The sequence below is a fragment of the Martes martes genome (genome assembly GCF_963455335.1).
Source record: "Martes martes genome assembly, chromosome: 16".
NCBI classification, from domain to species: Eukaryota; Metazoa; Chordata; class Mammalia; order Carnivora; family Mustelidae; genus Martes; species Martes martes.
Genome location: NC_137904.1, coordinates 17186440 through 17204701, shown reverse-complemented (window position 1 = coordinate 17204701; position 18262 = coordinate 17186440). Strand labels below are relative to the sequence as shown.

The 18262-nt window shown below is 50.8% G+C and overlaps 1 protein-coding gene across 3 annotated transcripts; it reads right to left on the bottom strand.

The window, feature by feature from the left end:
* Positions 1-1776: 1776 nt before the first annotated feature.
* P2RX5 (purinergic receptor P2X 5) lies at positions 1777-17839 on the bottom strand. Of its 3 annotated transcripts, XM_080825888.1 has the most exons (13): positions 17583-17839; positions 13674-13824; positions 12956-13027; positions 12595-12670; positions 12412-12508; positions 12059-12139; positions 11584-11722; positions 10890-11026; positions 10340-10433; positions 10141-10206; positions 7559-7641; positions 6563-6712; positions 4385-5819 (listed from the first exon to the last, which is right to left on the bottom strand). In XM_080825888.1, exons 1-13 carry the CDS (start codon positions 17717-17719, stop codon positions 5750-5752), a joined length of 1353 nt encoding a protein of 450 aa, XP_080682014.1. In that variant the 5' UTR covers positions 17720-17839; the 3' UTR covers positions 4385-5749. The 3 variants fall into 3 exon arrangements, with proteins under 3 accessions (XP_080682015.1, XP_080682014.1, XP_080682016.1); XM_080825889.1 differs by lacking the exons at positions 4385-5819; positions 6563-6712 and adding an exon at positions 1777-2251 and having other exon boundaries at positions 17583-17793; XM_080825890.1 differs by lacking the exon at positions 6563-6712 and having other exon boundaries at positions 17583-17747.
* Positions 17840-18262: the final 423 nt, after the last annotated feature.

The following is an 18262-nucleotide window of genomic DNA, read 5'->3' as shown; positions in this document are numbered from 1 at the left end:
GTATTTTCCTCCCTTAACTCATACCCCATGTCTGCCGTGGGTGCAGAAGGCTGAGTTTTGACTCCCAGAGAGGTTGGGCTGGGTCTTAGCCTTCTGTAATTTCCTTGCATTTACACATAGGACATCCAGAGAGGGCCACTATGGCCCAAGGAAAGAGAAGTTACTGTTAACATCCCAAGAACCAGTAACAGTTAATATTAAGCGTTTCCTATATGCCAAGCATTGTGCCTTGTACCTTTTACTCCCATTATCTCATTTAATTCTAGCAATATCCTATGGGGTAGATATAATTATTATCCCTCATTGATGAATCTGAGGCTCAGGTTAACTATACCTCTGCCATAAGAGGCACAGCTAGAAAGAGAGCCAAGTTTGAAATACAGGTCTTTTCATTGCTCTTGCTGTCCTTGCTGAGTGTACCTTTTCATATCCAAGCTGTCCTTCTCAGTAACTGCTGCTTTCAGCTATGAATTACAGTTCCATTTCATCTAGTTACAGTTAGCTGTTATTTCCATTTTAAATACGGTCAAGCTCTTTTCTAGAATATGTCTAATGGAGATTAAATAGAAGACATTCAAGCTAAACTTTGGGCTTGTTTAGACTGTAGTGTAATGCTTCTGTCTATATGCTAACCCGTGATCTCTTCTTGTCAGGGGGGTATCCTAGAATAAAGTACAGACATTTGAGAAATACATATTGCATTACAGTTACAGTAGTGAACATGTTGCTTGTGGAATTTGTAGTCTAACTGGGAAGACCAGTGTTACCTAATTTCACAAATATTTAAATTATGGTAAGCTGGGAAGACAACATAGCCCCAAACTGAGCCCAGGTTGGGGAGTGGGAATCAATAAAGTCTTTGAGGGGTGCCTGGGTGGCTCAGTCGGTTAAGTGTCTGACTCTTGATTTGGCTCAGGTCATGATCTCAGGGGTCGCTGGATAGACATTCAGGCTAGGAGCTCGACAGGGAGTCTGCTTCTCTCCTCTCCCTGCTCCCCTCCCTAGCACATGTGCTCATGCTGTCTGTCTGTCTGTTTGTCTCTCTCTCTCTTTCAAAATATATAAATCTTAAAAAAAAAAAAAGTCTTCTTTGAGGAAATTACATTTGAGACCTCAAAGTTGAATAATAAGTATGAAGAAGGGGCTACTTTCACAAGAAAGCACGTGTGTGAGGACCACTGGGCAGGAAGGAGTTTAGCCTGTATCTGGAGAGTTAAGAGGCCAGGACCAGTACTTGGACCAGATCATGGAAGGCTACAGTGGAGATTTTGGCCTTGATCCTTAGAGCAATTGGAGGAAGCCCTTGGAAGTTTTAGCCAGAAGTGATGTGATCACATTTGGATTTTTTCAAAAGAATCAGTTTCAGATCAGAAGAGGATCTGGACTTGAATCCAAGTCCCCTTTTATAGACAGTTATGTGGCCCATGGCCAATAACAGAGATTGATCTGGGACCTAGGCCTCATGAATCCTTTGGGGTTCTGGACCATATGCTTGCACACGAAGGAAACAGATGAGGCCACAGCTTTGCCTCCCTCTCCCAATGACCTCTGAACCCTATCTCAGAACACCACTGAAGAGACTCACACACATACTCACCCTTTTCAACCTCCCTGTCCTCTCAGGGCATTTCTCTGCATGGAAAGGGAAAGTTCATTCCTGATGTGGAATAAAGAGGCAGTCCTGGATTGGGAGGTTGGGTGGTGGGGGGGGGGGCGGGTAGTGTGGAATAAACTGATTTAACCATTTCTCTTTCACTAGGCAGTAAAGTTGTTTGAAATGTTCACTATTATAAAAAAAAAATTGCAGAGAATGTCTTTATATCATTTTGAGGAACTTAATAAACTCCTAAAACAAGATTAAAAACTTGATTCCAAATGCTTTCCAGAGTTTTATCAGATTACACTCTTTGAATGAAAAAGTACCAGTTTTATGGTACCTTCCTAGCCTTTTAATGTTTGCTCATTGAAAGAGTTTTCTTCCTTCCATTTGAATTTCTTTGCAAGTAATAGGGAACATAATCTGTTGCTCATTGATTGTTCCTGTGTCTGCCTCTTGGTGTCACTTTCTCCTTAAATTTTCTTCTAAAACACAGAGTGACCAAAAAGATATGAAAGGGAAAAAAAAATCAAGATACATTTAAAGTTAAAACCTTTTATTGTTTTATAACCAAATAAAAATATCAGAATACATTTACCGGGCAGGTCCCAGTCAATGGTTGCCATCTTTCCTCCTTTAATTCTGTGCACTGGCCTATGGGAAAACAAACATCCAGAAGAAACGTGCGCCTTTTGAACAGACAGTACTCTAGGGTCCACTGGAGAGTGCTCTGAGGAAAGTTGCATTACTTGGGTGGGGGAGGGTGGATCATAATCAAGTAGAACCCTTTTTCAGACATGCAAGATGCCATTCCAAGTGGGATGATCTAGGGACTCTGCAGGACACCGTAGTCTTTAGCTGGGGTGCTCAGATTCCTAGAGGAAGTCATGTTCCCCTTTACAGCTCTGAGAAAGGAAGAACTGATGGGGTGGTGGGGGCAAAAAGGCAGCCATGACTGGTCAGTCCTGGTGACCCCTGTATCGGGAGTAGAGGACATTACACTCTAATGGCTGGTCCCCTTGATAGTAGCACCCAATTTACAAATCCCATTGGCCAGCAGGATGACACTCCCAAGGCATGACATTAATCATTAGGAAAATACCAGGTTGATGGCTTTAGGCCAGGGCCTGAAGGGAGGCATAGATGGTTCAGGTGCACCTGTAATGTCAGCGTGGAAGGGAGTTCTGGAGAGGCTGGCATGCTCATCTTCCTGATAGGCAACTGGTGCCCTGAGGAAAGGGGCTTTCCCAATGGGGCTTAGGTTCCTACTTCACTTCCCATTTCAAAGCCAGTTTCGGTAAGATTCACGAGCTTCCCACTCATGTACCAAGATTATACAAAAAAAGGGGGGTTGCTGTGCAAAAGCAAGGAAATGCAGTGTGCAACACCATCCAGAAGCTGGTATGGGGTCACTGGCTTTTCTGAGCACACAACCCATGAAGTGTAGGGGAGGTCACCTGGAAAGCTTGGCTGGACTGGAAGCTAAGTACTCTGTGACAGTGAAGTTTAATGGGGCAACCCTTAAAATTAAAGTCAGAAAATGGAAAGATAGCCTCATAAAACCAGATTCAGTCACACTGTCTCCATCCAGTTCCTCAGTTACTCCTTTTCATGTCGAGGTGTTTATACACGTGTGGTTCCCTTATCTGGAATGCTTCCCCATCACCTAATTAGACTGCTTTCATATTTCAGCTTATATGTACCATCCTTGGGGAAACCTCTGGCTATCCCTTACTGAAAATTCAGTTGTGATCATAGGCGTGACCACTGATTAAGGCTCACTTCCTCCCAGACTGTAAGCACTTGCTCAGGGACAGTTTTAGTGTTTCTCACAACTGTGTTTTCAGATTTAGTCCCACACCTGTCAACAGGTACCCAATAAATACTGATTGAATGAATACTGTAGGGAGCCACTTCCTTCCGTGTAAGACAAATTGTACAACTTTCCCCAAGTTATGTGGCTGCTGCAAAGCAATTCTAAAAACAGGTTCAAAGAAACCAGACTAACTCCTAAGCAGCCATGATGCCTGCCTTTTTTACTTCCTCCCAAACATAAAAGTAACATGCTAGATTATCAAATCCTAGGGTTTGCCTTGGGAAGTGAACACCATAGTAGATCACCCGGATTATTCACTTTTGATTGAGAGAGCAAGTGGGCTTGTTGACAGGTTACCAGCCCAGAACGAGGGAGCTGCTTGCTCCTTGTGGAGCACGGAGCTGTTTGGGGGACCATGCTTCTTTGCCCCAGGGGCACGGCCTTTTCGCAGGTCCCTCTGACCTTCTCCAAAGGCCCCCAGTGGAAGGATGCTTCCGTCCTCCTCTGTGTGCAGGGAAAAACCAAACCCTGCTGACTTGAGGGAGGCCCAAAGAGGACACTGCCTAGCGTCCATCCGGGTAACTGTGCAAACAAAGCCCTGGAGCTTGCCAGGCTGGAGGCAGCACCATAGGCCTTTGCCCCTGAGCCATCAGACAACAGTGAGTGATGAGTTCTGGGTCTCTCCCCTGGGGTTTACACAGTGACTCCTCAGACACTGGAAGAGGGAGAAATGAGCTAGCAGACTCCCCAGCCCAGTACTTAAGGTGTCCTCCATCGTGTCCCTTTCTGACAGAGGAGACTTGGTCTGATGTTGCAAGCATCAGGCAAAGTTCATTTCCTGTGTGAGGGCGCAAGGAACCACTGAGTAGATGCTCCGCAAAACAGGAGAGCCTCTTGGAATGGGTAACACAGGTTGCCTCGTGGGAGGGAAGCTTTTCATTCTCTATAATCTTTTGTACCTTTTAGTTTTTGAATCATGTAAGTATTATCTAGTCAAAATATTTTAATTGAAATACACGGAGCTTGCCGCTTTCCTGGGGTGGGGTGGAATCCTACTGCTCTCCAAGTACAACGTGTATAAGTCTGACCTAGAAATAGGCAGCACCTGTCAAAGCCAGCCTTTTCCTGCCTTGGACCCAGTCTTGGCATATCTCTTTAACCAGTGCTCTCAACCAGTAATGTTCACACGAATCACCTAGCAATCTTGATGAAACACAGGTTCTGATGGAGGACAAGGGAGGGGCCAGCGACTGCCATCTCCAACAACCTCCCAGGGGAGGCTGATGCTGCTGGTCTACAGGCCACACTTGAAGTAGTGAGGCTCTACAGCCATTAGGGGGGAAGCAGCTTGGGTCTGCAGGGTGGGAGCGGGATGGAGCAAGGTGGGGAAGGAGAGGCTGGGGTGAGGGGTTAGGGCTGCCCTATTAACAGTTGCTTCCGGGCCAAGTGAGCTCCACCTATTGTATCTCCTTACCCCTTCAGACCTAGCCTTGGAGGAGAAAGGGAGGGAGGCTAGGTCGGGACACCCAGCTGCACGGAACTGCAAGAGACAGACAGACCTATTTGGTGTGGGACACTGTGCCCAAAGCTTCCAGAGACTGGGTGGGTAGACTGGAGCAGAGGCCTCCCTGCCTCTGCTTCCCCACCTTAGCTGGAAGCCCTCAGAGGCTGCCTCTCCCCTCAAGGGCCAGTTGCCTCCTTACACACGTCCAGTCCTTTCCTGGTTGCCTCCTTGGCCACCTTTAAATTTTTTCCCTGAGGGCAAGGCCAAATGTCCCCTGGGATGTTAGCCAGAGTCTTTCTCCAAGGAGCCACCATTCTCAACAAGGATTTGTGAAAGTCTCAGCCAGAGGCTGGAGGAAGGCCAGGGTGGCTGAGGCTGGCTGTGAGGTCTGCTGGCTCTGGAGGGAATTACATGTGTGCTCCCCTCCCTGAGGGCCAGGTCAGCATCTCATTTAAGCATCTCTTGGATAGGGCACAGCCCATAGCAAATAATATGTATCATATGAATGCATGAATGAATGCATGAACATTTTTCATTTCAGAAAAATAAAGAACTCTAGTACCACCCAGGCCCCTGACCTTCCCCCACTTGCTTCTTCCAGGCCTCCTTTTGTAGATCTGAGCCACTCTGGCCACTAGGAGGCTGCCTCACCCCTGCCACACAGCCAACACACATAACAAAAAGCTCCATAGCAAGATCCCAAAGAGCAGAAGAGATGGCAGTGCCTGGAAGCACCTGTCCCATGCAGACACAAAGACAATTTTCAGTTCAGGGCTGCAGGTGGCTTGGCCCCAACATCTTCAGCAAATCTGCTCTCAGCGGATACCTCTGGCTAGGCCTCCACTGTCTGCAGGTTCTGTAGCTGCTCTGCGTTGACCTTTCCATTTCCCAGGTGGCCAGACCTGTGTGTGGATGGGTGAGGGGGCACACAGAGGACAATTGGGGACCCTGTGAATGGGGACGGCCACCCTAAAGGCAGACCCCACCCACAGCAGCCTCTCACTGGCAGCCCAGCAGACAGCGAGTCCCTGGCCACCGCCCAGACACACGCAGATGCTCGGCGTCTCTGGAGCTGTACCGGCAATGAGCAGCAGCCACCATGCTGGTACGTGGGGGGCACCCAGAGCCTCCCACAGCGACAGGCAAGGAAGGCATCTGATGAGGAGCAGGGGAATGGAGGGCTTGATAAGGCAGAAAAACCTGATGGAGAAGAACTGGATTCTAGAGATGTACTGGCCATGTTCAAATCCCAGCTCTGCCATTTATCAGCTGTGTGACTTGAGCAAGTTACTTAACCTTTCTTGCTTCCATTTCCTCATTAGGAGAATAGGGACTATTGGTGTCCACCTCACTAAGTTGCTGAAACGAGTTCATACATATGAAGAGCTCAGAGAAGTGGCAGGCAGAGTGAGCCAAGTAGACGGTGGTACTGCTATGATCTTAATGCTGGGAGAGCATAGCAAGCAGGCTGCTCTGTGGGGACTTAAGGGCATGGAGGAAATAACGGACAAAATGGAGGAGCTAAAGCACCACCTCCCCACAAAGTCCAGCGTGGATGGGCTCTCCTGGGGGCAGGGAGCAGAGGAGAGGGCCCAGCCATCTCTGCAAGGCTCATTCTCGGGGCCTCTGCCCCGCAGCCCCTCACCTGATTGGCTCAAGGAGCTGCTGGCATGGGCAGCCATTCCCCTTCTGGCTGCCGCCTCCGTGGTGCACCTCAGGCTGCTCGGCCTCCTCTGCCTCTGGGGTCCCGCCCTGCTTCGAGGACTCTGCAAGCCCCGGGGGGACCCGTAGGATTCTGGGCGGGACAGGACCCAGTTAAACCTGGTCTGCACAGCCCAGCGGGGGTTGGGAGGCACCCCTCTTCCTCCAGCAGCTCACAGCAGTGGGGTGGGGGTGGGTGGTGGCAGAGCTATGAGGGTTCTGTCAGGGTCAGGGCCAAGGGCTCAGCCTGACTCAGGGCTGGTTCAGTCTGGGGAATGACATGTTGTGGTGGGGTACAGGGGGTGCCCAGGTGCCTGTCTGGAGCCCACCATCTGCAATTCCCCTTTTGATCCCAACTCCTCCAGAATGGCTGGTCCAGAGTCCCTTTCTCCTTCCAATCTTCCCACAGACATCATAATTTCCCACTTACACTATGTTCTGCAGCTATGAATACACACCACCAAGCTCGGGGCCCCAAAGAGCCTAGAAATAGACCTCCACAGTACAAAACAGGAAATGCATCTTTTTCTTCCCTTACCACTCCAGCTTCCCTTAATCCCTGCCCACCAGGACAACCATGTCCAAGAATACTAAAATTTAAGTGCTAGAAGGCTCACAGAGAGAGAACCTGAGGCCCAAGAAAGGCTGGGACTCGTCTGAAACCACATGGTAGACAGTGGCAGATCTCCTGCCCATGGCCTGTTTGTTTCCTACCAGCTGCTCGCAGGCAGCACCAGGTTCTGGAAAGCGTGTTCTCAAAACATCCCACCTTCTGCGGCCCTTCCAGGGGAGCTCCCTCCTAACAGTTCAGCCCTGCCTCCCTCCATACCCCAAGTGCCACCATCCAACCACTGTAAAGTCTCTAGGCTGGGGAGAGGAGGCTGATCAAGGAGGCTCCACAAGGGTCCCCTCACACTGCTGGGGAGGAAGCGTCACTGACCTCACTTCCTCGTACTTCTTGTCTCGGTAAAAATGGCTCTTCTTGATGAAGTAGATAAGTACCAGGTCACAGAAGAAAGCTCCCTGCAGCAAAAGAGTTGAGGTTCCTGGATCAGAATCCTAGACTTCCAGAAAGTGCCCTGACACATGACACATAGTACATCCCATCTGATCTTGCACCAACCCCTAAGAGACATCATTGTCCCCAGTTAACAGATGAGGAAACAGGGCTCAGGAAGAGAACCTTTGTCAAAGGCCACAAAGCCAGTCCATGGTAGAGCGAAGGCCTGCTCTATCAGGCCAAGCACCCCCTGCACTGCCCTGACCCCATTCAATCATGTCTTCAGTGAACGTCTGCTGGGCACTCACCACGAGACTGGCGCTGCGCTGGAATGCAGGAGGATTAAGACAATGAGACCCTGTGGGGACTGTCCCTTGGGTGCAAGAGACAAGTATGTAAATGATGACAGTGACATAGCCTATGATAAGGACCCGAGCAAGGAAGCAGAAGACAGGACTTTACTCAGCCGGGGGATGGTTATCTGGGCTGAGTCTTGAGGGTTGAATGGAGTTTATACAAGGCAAAAAAAGAAAAAAGAAAGAAAGAAGGAAAAGAGGAAAAGGGAAAAAAGGAAAAAAAAAAAAAAAGCCCACCCAGGAAGGGCATTGCACAGGTAGCAAAGGAAATTCCATAGGGCCTGTGTTGTAAAAGTGAGAGACACTTCTGGAGAGGTGGGATGGGAAAGAGCTGGTAAATTTTCTTACAATGCCTTTGAAACTTTGATCCTAATCCCTTAGGGGAAGACAATGAAGAGCCTTGAACAGGGGCTCCAAGCAGTCAGAACTGTGGCATTTTAGAAATTTAGGTTGGTCCCTTCGGTACCCATCTCTCACTGTGAGAGATGGGTTAGAGGAGATCTGAAAAACAAGGCCAACAGGGGTGGTCAAGGAAAGATGGAAGAGGACAGAGCTAATCCAGCTGGAACCCACTGACACTGTTCACAGGGGCCTCGGAGCAGAGTGCATGGTGTAAATGCCACAGAGGGCCCCTCCCCCCAACAGCCCCCAGGGGAAGGGGTGTGTCCTGCAGGGCTGAGGAGAGGGTGAGGGGGATTGGGGGCTGAGAGATGGGCTCACAGGTGAACCCTGGCCTCTGACTCTGGGTACTGCACGACTCTCCCCCAGCCCTGCCCCCACCGAGATGTCCAAAATGTTATCACTTGTTCCACAGAGAACACTCTTCCACCTGACCTGGCATCTATACCCCTTTCCCTGTTACCTATTTTTTTTTTTTAAGATTTTATTTATTTATTTCACAGAGATCACAAGTAGGCAGAGAGGCAGGCAGAGAGGGAAGGAAGCAGGCTCCCCACTGAGCAGAGAGCCTGATGCAGGGCTCGATCCCAGGACCCTGGGATCATGACCTGAGCTGAAGGCAGAGGCTTTAACCCACTGAGCCACCCAGGCGCCCCCCTTTCCCTGTTACCTTTATTTCACAGGTACGTACCCCACGCCCTTGTGTTCTGACTTACCCACAACATAGGGAAGTAATCACTGACAGTGACCCGGCTTAAGAAAGTCACATAAGCAAACATGCAAGACTCCCAACAGTGACTCTTTGCAGTAAAGAGGAATCATTTGGGGCTCACTTTCATCGACCACATCTCAGGAGAATGGCCTCGTTGGAGCCTATTACTCGTTGATACCATTACACAGTTCCCCGGTCTTAATAAAAAGTCCATCCTCAGTCCTGCCCGAAGCCTCTAACAGGGCAGAGAGGGCAGACAGGACGAGGCTGCCAGAAATGCTGGCAAGGAGCTTGCTGGGATGGGCATGAGCCACTCACGGACAGCTCCCATGCCTTTTAAAAAAAACTTCCAGAAGAACATGAGGGCATGACAAGAGATTTGGAGGAAACTTTTGCCTACTCCCCAGCCACTGCTTCCTCTCCTGTGAGCCCCTCTGGGCCTAGCTGAAGGAAAGGATCTGAGGAAGGACTACAGCCTGACTTCCCTGCTGCTCCTCTTTCAGCCCTGTGATGTTCAATGGGGGGGGGGTGGGATTTTGCTCCCCAAGAGACAAGCAATTTCTGGAGACGTTTTTGGTTGTCCCAACTGGGGAAGAAAGCACTACTGGCATCTAGCGAGTAGAGGTATCTAGCGCAGTGTTGTTAACCATCCTCCAGTGCACAGAGGGCCCTCCACAAAAAAGAATTATCTGGCCCAAAATGTCAACAGGGCCACAGCTGAGAAGCCCTGTATATAGCTGGGTCCTGCCTCTTTTTAGCAGCAGTGGAGATGAGGCTTTGGAAGTTCAGGGACTGACCCAGGATCCCAGAGGAGCCCAGCCCCGCCCTGAGCTCGAGCCACAGGCAGGTGCTTCTCTGGCTCTGGAAGTAGAAACTCTGGCACTCACTGCCACCCGGGGGCTGCTGGCAGGTGTCGGGTCCCAGAAAGCCCGACCTGCAACCCACCTATGTTGCCTGCTCTCATTCTTCTGAAGCATCAGCACGGCACCTCTCGAGCAGCTTCCCCCTCCCCAGCCAGTGCTCAGAGGGTTCAGGTGAAGAGGGGGAGTACTCACAGCACCCATGAGCGCCACCCCAGAGCCAATGTTGATGATCGTGGGGATGATGCTGAACTTCCCTGCCTGGAGCACAGAGAAACAAAGCAGGCTGAACATGGGGTGGGGGCATGGAGGGGAGACAGTGGGCTCCCTAGGGACTCCAGCATGCCCCACCCCAGACCTGCCCAGCCTCAGGATGGGAGATCACCGCACACACCTTGCCATTCACCATCACATCAAAGCGGATCCCATAGGCTTTCATCAGCGTGCGGAACTCCACTCCAGCTCCATCTCGGTAATATTTGGCAAACCTAGCGGAGACCTTCCCTGCTTGGCAATGCGTACTTGACTGCTTTGGAGATTTATAAGCACCCCCAAGCCCTTGCTCTTAGCAGCCATGGGGGAGGTTATGGATCCTCGTGCTAAAATTGTGGTAAAGATTCATCCAGATACTTGAATTCCTTACAGACATTCTCTAAGAGGCAAGGGCTTTCCCATTACATGCTGGGCCAACCCAGGGCCACCAAAGCACTGAGGAAGGTGACCCAGCTAAGAAGCCAAGCCTCAGCTTCCCAGTGAGCCCATAGGGGGACAGAAATTTCTCTCCTCTCCCAGTGATGCCCCTGCCTGCCATCCCTCATCTCTCCTCAGCTCTCTCTCCCTCTACTTCCCACTCTAATAGCCCAGTAAGGGGTGTCAGAGTGCTGACATCCAGAAGAGGACAAAATGTGAACAGGGTAACAAGACAATAATTCTGCCCCCCTTACCTGAAGTTGTACCCAGAGGAGATTGAGTTTTCTGAAAATTTGTTGTCCAGACGGCTAAAAGAATAGTGAGGGTTGCACTCAGAAGGAGCTTTATCAAGATCGCAGTCCCATTCAATCTGAATTCCTATCACACCACCCTGACAAAGAAGAGACAAGAATCAGTGCACAGAACTTTATGGAAGTGGACAGAAGACACAGACCAGCTCCTCACAGGGAGCTGGACAAGACCAGGAAAGTACTCAGGCCAAGGGTCAGGCCCACTGGAACGTCCTTCCAGGAAGAAGGTGGAAGTTCCAGGGTCCTAGCCCCACTTTTGGAGTGGCTGAGAAAAGCACACTGCCTAGAGCGCCCAACCCCAGAACTCTCCTGTTTCATGCTTCCATGAGTGAGCACCTACAATGGGATGGGCACCTCACACAAGAGCCAGGATGTGCCAGTGGGGCTTCTTCTGGCTCAGTTTCCACAGATGCCCCAAGGACTGAGAACCAAACAGCAGGTGCTCAGTGTGCCTGCCACTGAGTGCCTGAGTTCTGACAGTCTGTGTGTCATACGAATTCTGAAGACAATGAGTCCCTTGGGCAGGGGACTTTGTCCATCCCACTCCAGGAGTCCCCCTCTTCATGACAGAGCCCAGACCCAGAGCTCTTGGGCCCCCAGGCCCCCAGGCACGGCTCCCTCAGTGCACAGCACCTACCTGCAGGGCTATCTCCTGGAAGTTGCTCCCCGTCCAGCTGACCACAGACCCCAGTCGGAAGATGGGGCAGTAGGGGTTCTTGGGGCCAAACTGACAGGACTTCAGGAAGGCTCTGTCTTTGGTGTCCAGCACATTGGTCCTGGAGGCCATGAACATATAGTGACATGAGGCTGAAACGGGCCATTCCCAGGCCAGAGACAGCATTACTGGGCATCACTGGGCCTTTCCCTGGCTCAGGCTGAGTCCCTTACTTTAGCCTCAAGTCCTGACTACTACCCCCTCAGTAGCCCCCCCTAAAACCTACTGCATTCAAGGACAGAACCCCATTCCCACAACAAGGGGAAGGGGTGCTCCAGCATCACCCAGTGGTTCACCCACACACGGATGTCACATACACCCATACACCATGCACACAGCCCCATGCACAGTGACAAGGAAGCAGGCCCCAGATCCCCAGTAACCAAGTCCCACGTACTTGGAGAAGTTGAATTTGGGGAAACGGATGAAGTTCTTTATATAAACGGTGAAGTCTTCAGCCTTGCCCAGGAGTGGCTTCCTAAAAACCAAGCCAGGACAGTCTGTCCAGGAGGCCCTGCCCCTGTTCCCTCTGTACATCCCCCAGGCCTGTGACAGGACCGAGGCCTGCCTGCCCCCTGGATCCCCTGGAGCCTTTGCCAAGGACCATTAATTTGATCATGTTGGGGTGGTCCTGGGGCTTTGTCGGGTGTCCTCAGAAAGGGGATCCAGAGTAGACGTGTCTCCACCACCAGGCTGAGAACCAGTCCCTGCCCAGATGCTCTTCAGGGTCCCGAGGCTAGAGCCACTCACAATGGCCTGGACTTCGTCTCCACTGGGCACCAGGCGAAGATCTCACAGGTGCCCCTTTGCATGTTCCCCACCCGCAGGCAACGTCCAGTCTTCACTCCTGCAGGATTGGGACAGAGACAATGCTCGAAGCCTCCTGACTCCATTCCCCACTTTGCTCCTAGCCTTAGCTATTCCAGGCCTCACCATTTCCAGCCACAACAGGCTCCCCAGGAGGACAGTCACTGTCTGTGTAGCACCAGGCATCCGGAATGCTTTCACTCTGCCAGAAAGAAAGGACACCTGGGTGGGGGGATTTCCTTGCAGGGGCCCCATTTCAGAACCAGGTCCCACCCCAGGAATTAGGACAGGGTTTCCTCCCCTGAGTGGGGCTACACACCCTTTGAGAACCTGCTTCTCACCCAAGAAATGCAGGTACATGCTCTGGCACACATATCCCCTGGGGCACTTGGAGGAGATAGAAACCCCTGCTTCAGGAGATGGGTGGACCCCAACCACTGCTGGAAGTTCTCCTACCCCCTCCCCAGCTTTCTGCACCCCATCAAACCTCAGCACAGGTTTCCTGCCGCTGGTTGGGGGTCACAATCAAGTTGGTGACTACGAAGAAGACGTTCTCTCCCTGAGGAACCAAAGAGGAGTTGAGGGACATCCTCCTTCCCTCTTGGGGACCCTCGTTCCCAGGCTTCCTGGCAGGGGCTGGGTGTCTGCATACGTGTTGAGGACAGTGGGGCCACAAAATCAGGAGATTTTGCCCACTGACTTTGAAGTCTCTGAGTAGACATCCTTAGATAGTTCCCTTTCAGGCCCACAATCCCAAACTGCCCCCTCCATGAACTCCTATTCTGAGCTCAGTCCCTGGGATCCAAGCCCAGATCTGGGAGAAGAGGCCCAGGCAGGGTGGCCAAGGTCCCGGCCCAGGCCGATTGGGAAAAGGCCAGGGAGTCATTCCCAAGGGCAGTCAGTGGCTAATACAAGGAAGCGGTTCTCTGTTGCCAGGCCACCTGACTCACACTGACCTGAGCGTTCTTGGGGCCCCATTTGGTTTCTACAGGCTCAGGGCTTATTGGGAAGGGAGTGGTCCCATAGACACAGTCAGGGAAGACAGGGGTCGGCATTGGGGGGAAGGAGCTGGGCAGGGTCGCTGTCCAAACCCTGGCAGCTGTCCTGGGCCAAGGGAGTCCCTAGATAGCTGAGCACCTTCCTACGTGACCCACCCCGAGCCAGGTCCTGCTAGCCCAGGCCCCAGTGCTGCATGGGACTCAGACCTGGGGTGGGATGACGTAGTCAGCAACATCCCAAAGCCGCTCCCCAAGCTCAGATGTGTTGGTGAAGGTCACGCCCTTGACTTTGGTGACAATGCTGCTCTGCAGGGAGGTGTCAGTGTCTTGGTAACCCTTCTTCACCAGGAACACCCAACTGTAGGGAAAGGGTCGACAGGTGGGCATCAGCCTCATTGCTGTCCTCGGAATTTTCCACAGGGGCTTCACCTTTCCCACCAGCTCGTGGGCAGGGGTCACATTTCCACAGCTGCCTTAAACCTGGTTCTGCAAGCAGCAGAGGTGGCAAGCAATCCCAGAAAAGGGAGATGGCGGCTCTCAGGGGCTGAGGCCCTGAAGATGGCGAAGGCTGGGCTAAAACCTGCTCACCTGTGCAGTGGTGGTGTGACCTCAGGAGAGCCAATGAATTCTGGGAGTTAACACAGGGTAACAGTGCCTCCCTCCAGGGGTGTGAGGACAGTTAAAGAAGATGATACATAACCTGAAACTATTCACGGAGAGACTGACAAATCCAAACTGAGGGGCATTCTACAAAATGAGAGTACAAATCCTACATTCTTTGACAACCAAAACACACACAATAAAGGAAAAAATAGATAAGTGGAACTTCATCCAAATTAAAAACTTTTGTACATCAAAGGACACTATCAAGAAAGTGAAAAGATAACGCACAGAATGGGAGAAAATATTTGCAAATCATAGAGTCAAGATCTAGTAACCAGAATATATAAAGAACTCTTACAACTCAGCCATGAAAAAGACAAACAACCCAATTTAAAAATGGGCCAAGGATTTGAGTAAGCATTTCTTCAAAGAATATATAGAGACAGCCAATAAGCCCATGATTAGATGCTCAACATCGTTAGTCATCAAGAAAATAAAAATCAGAACCACAATGAGGTACTACTTTACACCAAATAAGATAGCTGTAATTTTTAAAAAAAAAAAAAAAAGAAAATAACAAGTGTTGGTGAGGATGCAGAGAAATTGGGACTCGCTTATAGCTGGTGCAGCTGCTGTGGAAAACAGCTTGGTAGTTGACCCAGCAACTTACTGACAAAAATATATATCCAAGAGAACTGAAAACATATATCCACACCAAAACTTGCACATGAATGTCCTTCATAATGTTATTCATGAGAGTCAAAAAGTAGAAATAGTCCAAACAAAATGTGGGTATTTTTTAAGCTATAAATGGAATGCAGTACTGATTCACGCTGTCACATGGATAAACATGGAAAACACTATGTTAAGTGAAGAAGCCAGACCAAAAAAAAGACCACATGTCGTATGATTTGATTTATATAAAATGTCCAGAAGAGGTAAATCTATAGAGACAGAAAGTACATTGGTGGTTGCCAAGGGCTGGGGGTAAGGGGGAATTCCAACTGACTGCTAATAGATGTGGGTTCCTTTTTGGGGTGTTGGAAATGTTCTGAAATAAGACAGTGGTTGACAGTTGTACAACATTGCGAATGTACTAAAAACCACTGAATCGTATAATTTTAAATAGTTAAAATCGTGAATTACATGTTAGGTGAATTTTACTTCAACTAAAAAGTTGTAATAAAATAAAAATCCTCTACTTTTCAAAAAACATCAATGTCATGAAATACAAGACAGTCTCAGGTATAATTCCAGATTAAAGGAGACTAAGAAGACAAAATGAACGGAAGCAAGGCAAGCTTTCAGATTTTTTTTTTTTTTTTGCTATTACAGATAATTATAAGAACAATTTACAAGAGATCCGTAGATTAGAAAATTATATTGTTTCAGTGTTAATGGTCTAATTTTCACAGGTGTACTTGGTTAAGTAAGAGAATTCCTTGGTTTTAAGAAATACGCACTCAAGGGGTGCCTGAGTGGCTCAGTCGGTTAAGCCTCTGCCTCAGCTCAGGTCATGATCTCAGGGTCCTGGGATTGAGCCAAGCAGGGAGCCTGCTTCCCCTCCTCTCTCTGCCTGCCTCTCTGCCTACGTGTCAAATAAACAAACAAAATCTTAAAAAAAAAAAAAAAAAGAAATATACACTAGTCTTTAGTAGTAAAGGGGCATAATGTCTACAACTTACTCTTTTTTTAAAAAGAGTTATTTTTTCACTTATTTATTAGAGAGAGAGCATGCAAGTGGGGGCAGAGAGAGAGAGAGAAGCAGATTCTCCGATGATCCCACCTTACACCCGCTGACCATGACTGGAGTCCAAATCAGGGGCCAGACGCTCGACCAGCTGAGGCACATGGACACCCCTGCAACTTACTCTTCAACAGAAAAAACTTCATATATACACACACAACACGTGTATGTGGAGAAAAAAAGGGGAAAGGACAACACAAATGTAGTAAAATGTTAACATCTGGGGAATCTAGGTGAATGATTTTTTTTAAAGTTTGTACTACTCCTGTAACTTTTCTGTAAGTCTAAAATGTCAAAATACAAAAAAAAAATTTTTTTTTTGTTAATGAGAAGGCATATATAAATTGCTTAGCACAGTGAGGGCTGGGCCATGGAAGAACTCAAAATGGGATCTAACCAACCTAGTGTTGACATTTACTGCTAAGGTTAGAGATTGTCCAGGTTAATCCTTTAGAAAAAGTTGGGAAAACGGAGGCCAGGGAAGGGCAGGAAGCAGCCTGCCTGAGGTCATGCAGGAGTGGCAAGTGGGGGGGCGGGGTTTGTCCTGCACCTCTTAGAGTGCCAGTAAGAGTTCTTTGGTGCCAACCAGGATGTGCTCACCCTCTTCATCTCTGGGGCAGACCTGCTACATCCTAGGCCTTAGACTCTCCTGTCCCCCGGGGAAACCTGAAAGGGCTGTGACAATGAGCCAATCAGCCATTTTAGTAGGGACACACTGGACCCAGCCTGGACAGAAACATTCAGCAAATGCCCAAGGAACAACATGCATTCATTCATTCATTCATTTCACACCTGCTTTCTAAGTGGTTAGATGATGCCAGGCTATGCCTGCCTTCATGGCATCCCCAAACTGGATGGGAGTCAGACAAGCAAACGATCCCTATGGAATGTATCAGGGGAGTGATTCAAGAACCTGGGTCTGAAGGACAAGTGGGCTTTAGCCAAGTAGAGGAGTAAAGGTGTGCCTGGCTATGGACCGGCATGTACAAATGCCCTCAGGTGGGAGACATTCAGGTGCCTTAGGGAGGAAGCTCCATGGGCACTTGGCCTCCTTGTGAGGTCAGGGTGGCCCTCTCAGGAGCACCATCTGCTCCTCCCCCAGTCAGGAAATAGGAGGGACTCAACCGCATTCACTAAGGCAGTAAAAGAGGTGCCATTTCCTCCCTCCACCTGTTCCCTCCCTTCTGGGGGGAGGGCTCAGAACAGTGCCGGGCTGAGCAACTCCCAGGAGTTGCCCCCTCCCCTCATGGTGAGAGGGGGAAAGGGGAGACAGCCCCTCCAGCCGGTTAAGGGGTAGAGGGCCTCTGGGCAGGACCCCTAGCCGGACATGAGAAAGGCCAGCTAGGGGTGGGGTGAGTTGACAGAAGCGAGTGCCGGGACATGCCAGGCTGCTGAGTTGCCCCAGCCAGGAGTTTGGCACATGAGCTCCGTGATTATAAATAACCCACACGGTGTCCCGGGCCTGCACCAGGCCAATGCACCAGGGAGGCTCTCAGGGCAACAGCTGGAGCGCAGCCCCCTGCATCTTTGCCACCCTCCCCCAACACCCAGAGTTCCAGCCAGAAGGAGCAGCCCACGGAGAGCCTCATAAATGAAGGAATGCTGAAGTCCCTGCCCGCATCTCATCACCTCCAGAGCCGGTGGGGTAAACAGTGGGCTCCCTCTTCACCTGCCCCTCTTACACCCAAGAGCCCCTTCCCAAGCACAAGGACCGCGCATCCAGTTCCCAGGCCCAGAGCCTCCCTGAAAGCCCCCGGAGAACTCACACCACCAGGTAGGTCAGGATGGAGACCTGCAGCAGCCGGTAGAGCAGGCCCACCTTCTTGTTCTTGGCGATGACATACTTCTCGGTCTTGTAGTCGAACAGCGACTGGGACAGCCCCTTGCAGCCCGCCTGCCCCATGGCGCCTTGTCACCTGCGCCCGCCGCCCGCGCCGCCACGCGGGTGCCGCATGGGAGCCGCCTCTCGCCGCCTGCTCCGCGCCGGCCCCGGGCGACTGGGCACTGCGGCTCCCGGGGGCGCGGCTCCAAGCGGCAGGGTCGCCGGGGCGGGCGCGCGGGGCCAGGGGCGGGCAGGGCGGGGAGCGCGCGGGGGCGTGGGCCGCTGCTGGCAACGCTGCGTAAGACGCCGCTGGGGGCTGGGGGCTGGGGGCCGGGGGCCGGGGGCCGGGGGTGGAGGGTGGCGACCTTGCCGCCGCCTCTCCCTCTTCCTCCTCCCGTGACGATGACACAAGCCTACGAGGGCATTCTTGAGGCGCAGGGCAGCCCGTGAGGCCCCCCAGCCGGAAAGCAGAAACCGGGCGCTGGAGGAGCAGGAGCGAGGAGAGGAGAGTAGGAGGGGCTGCTTCTCCAGCAACCCCACTTTTTGTCCTCCCAAAGCAATCCTGGGATGGGTGTTGGATAGATTGAATAGATGGGGAAACTGAGGCCAGGGGAAGAGGGACCT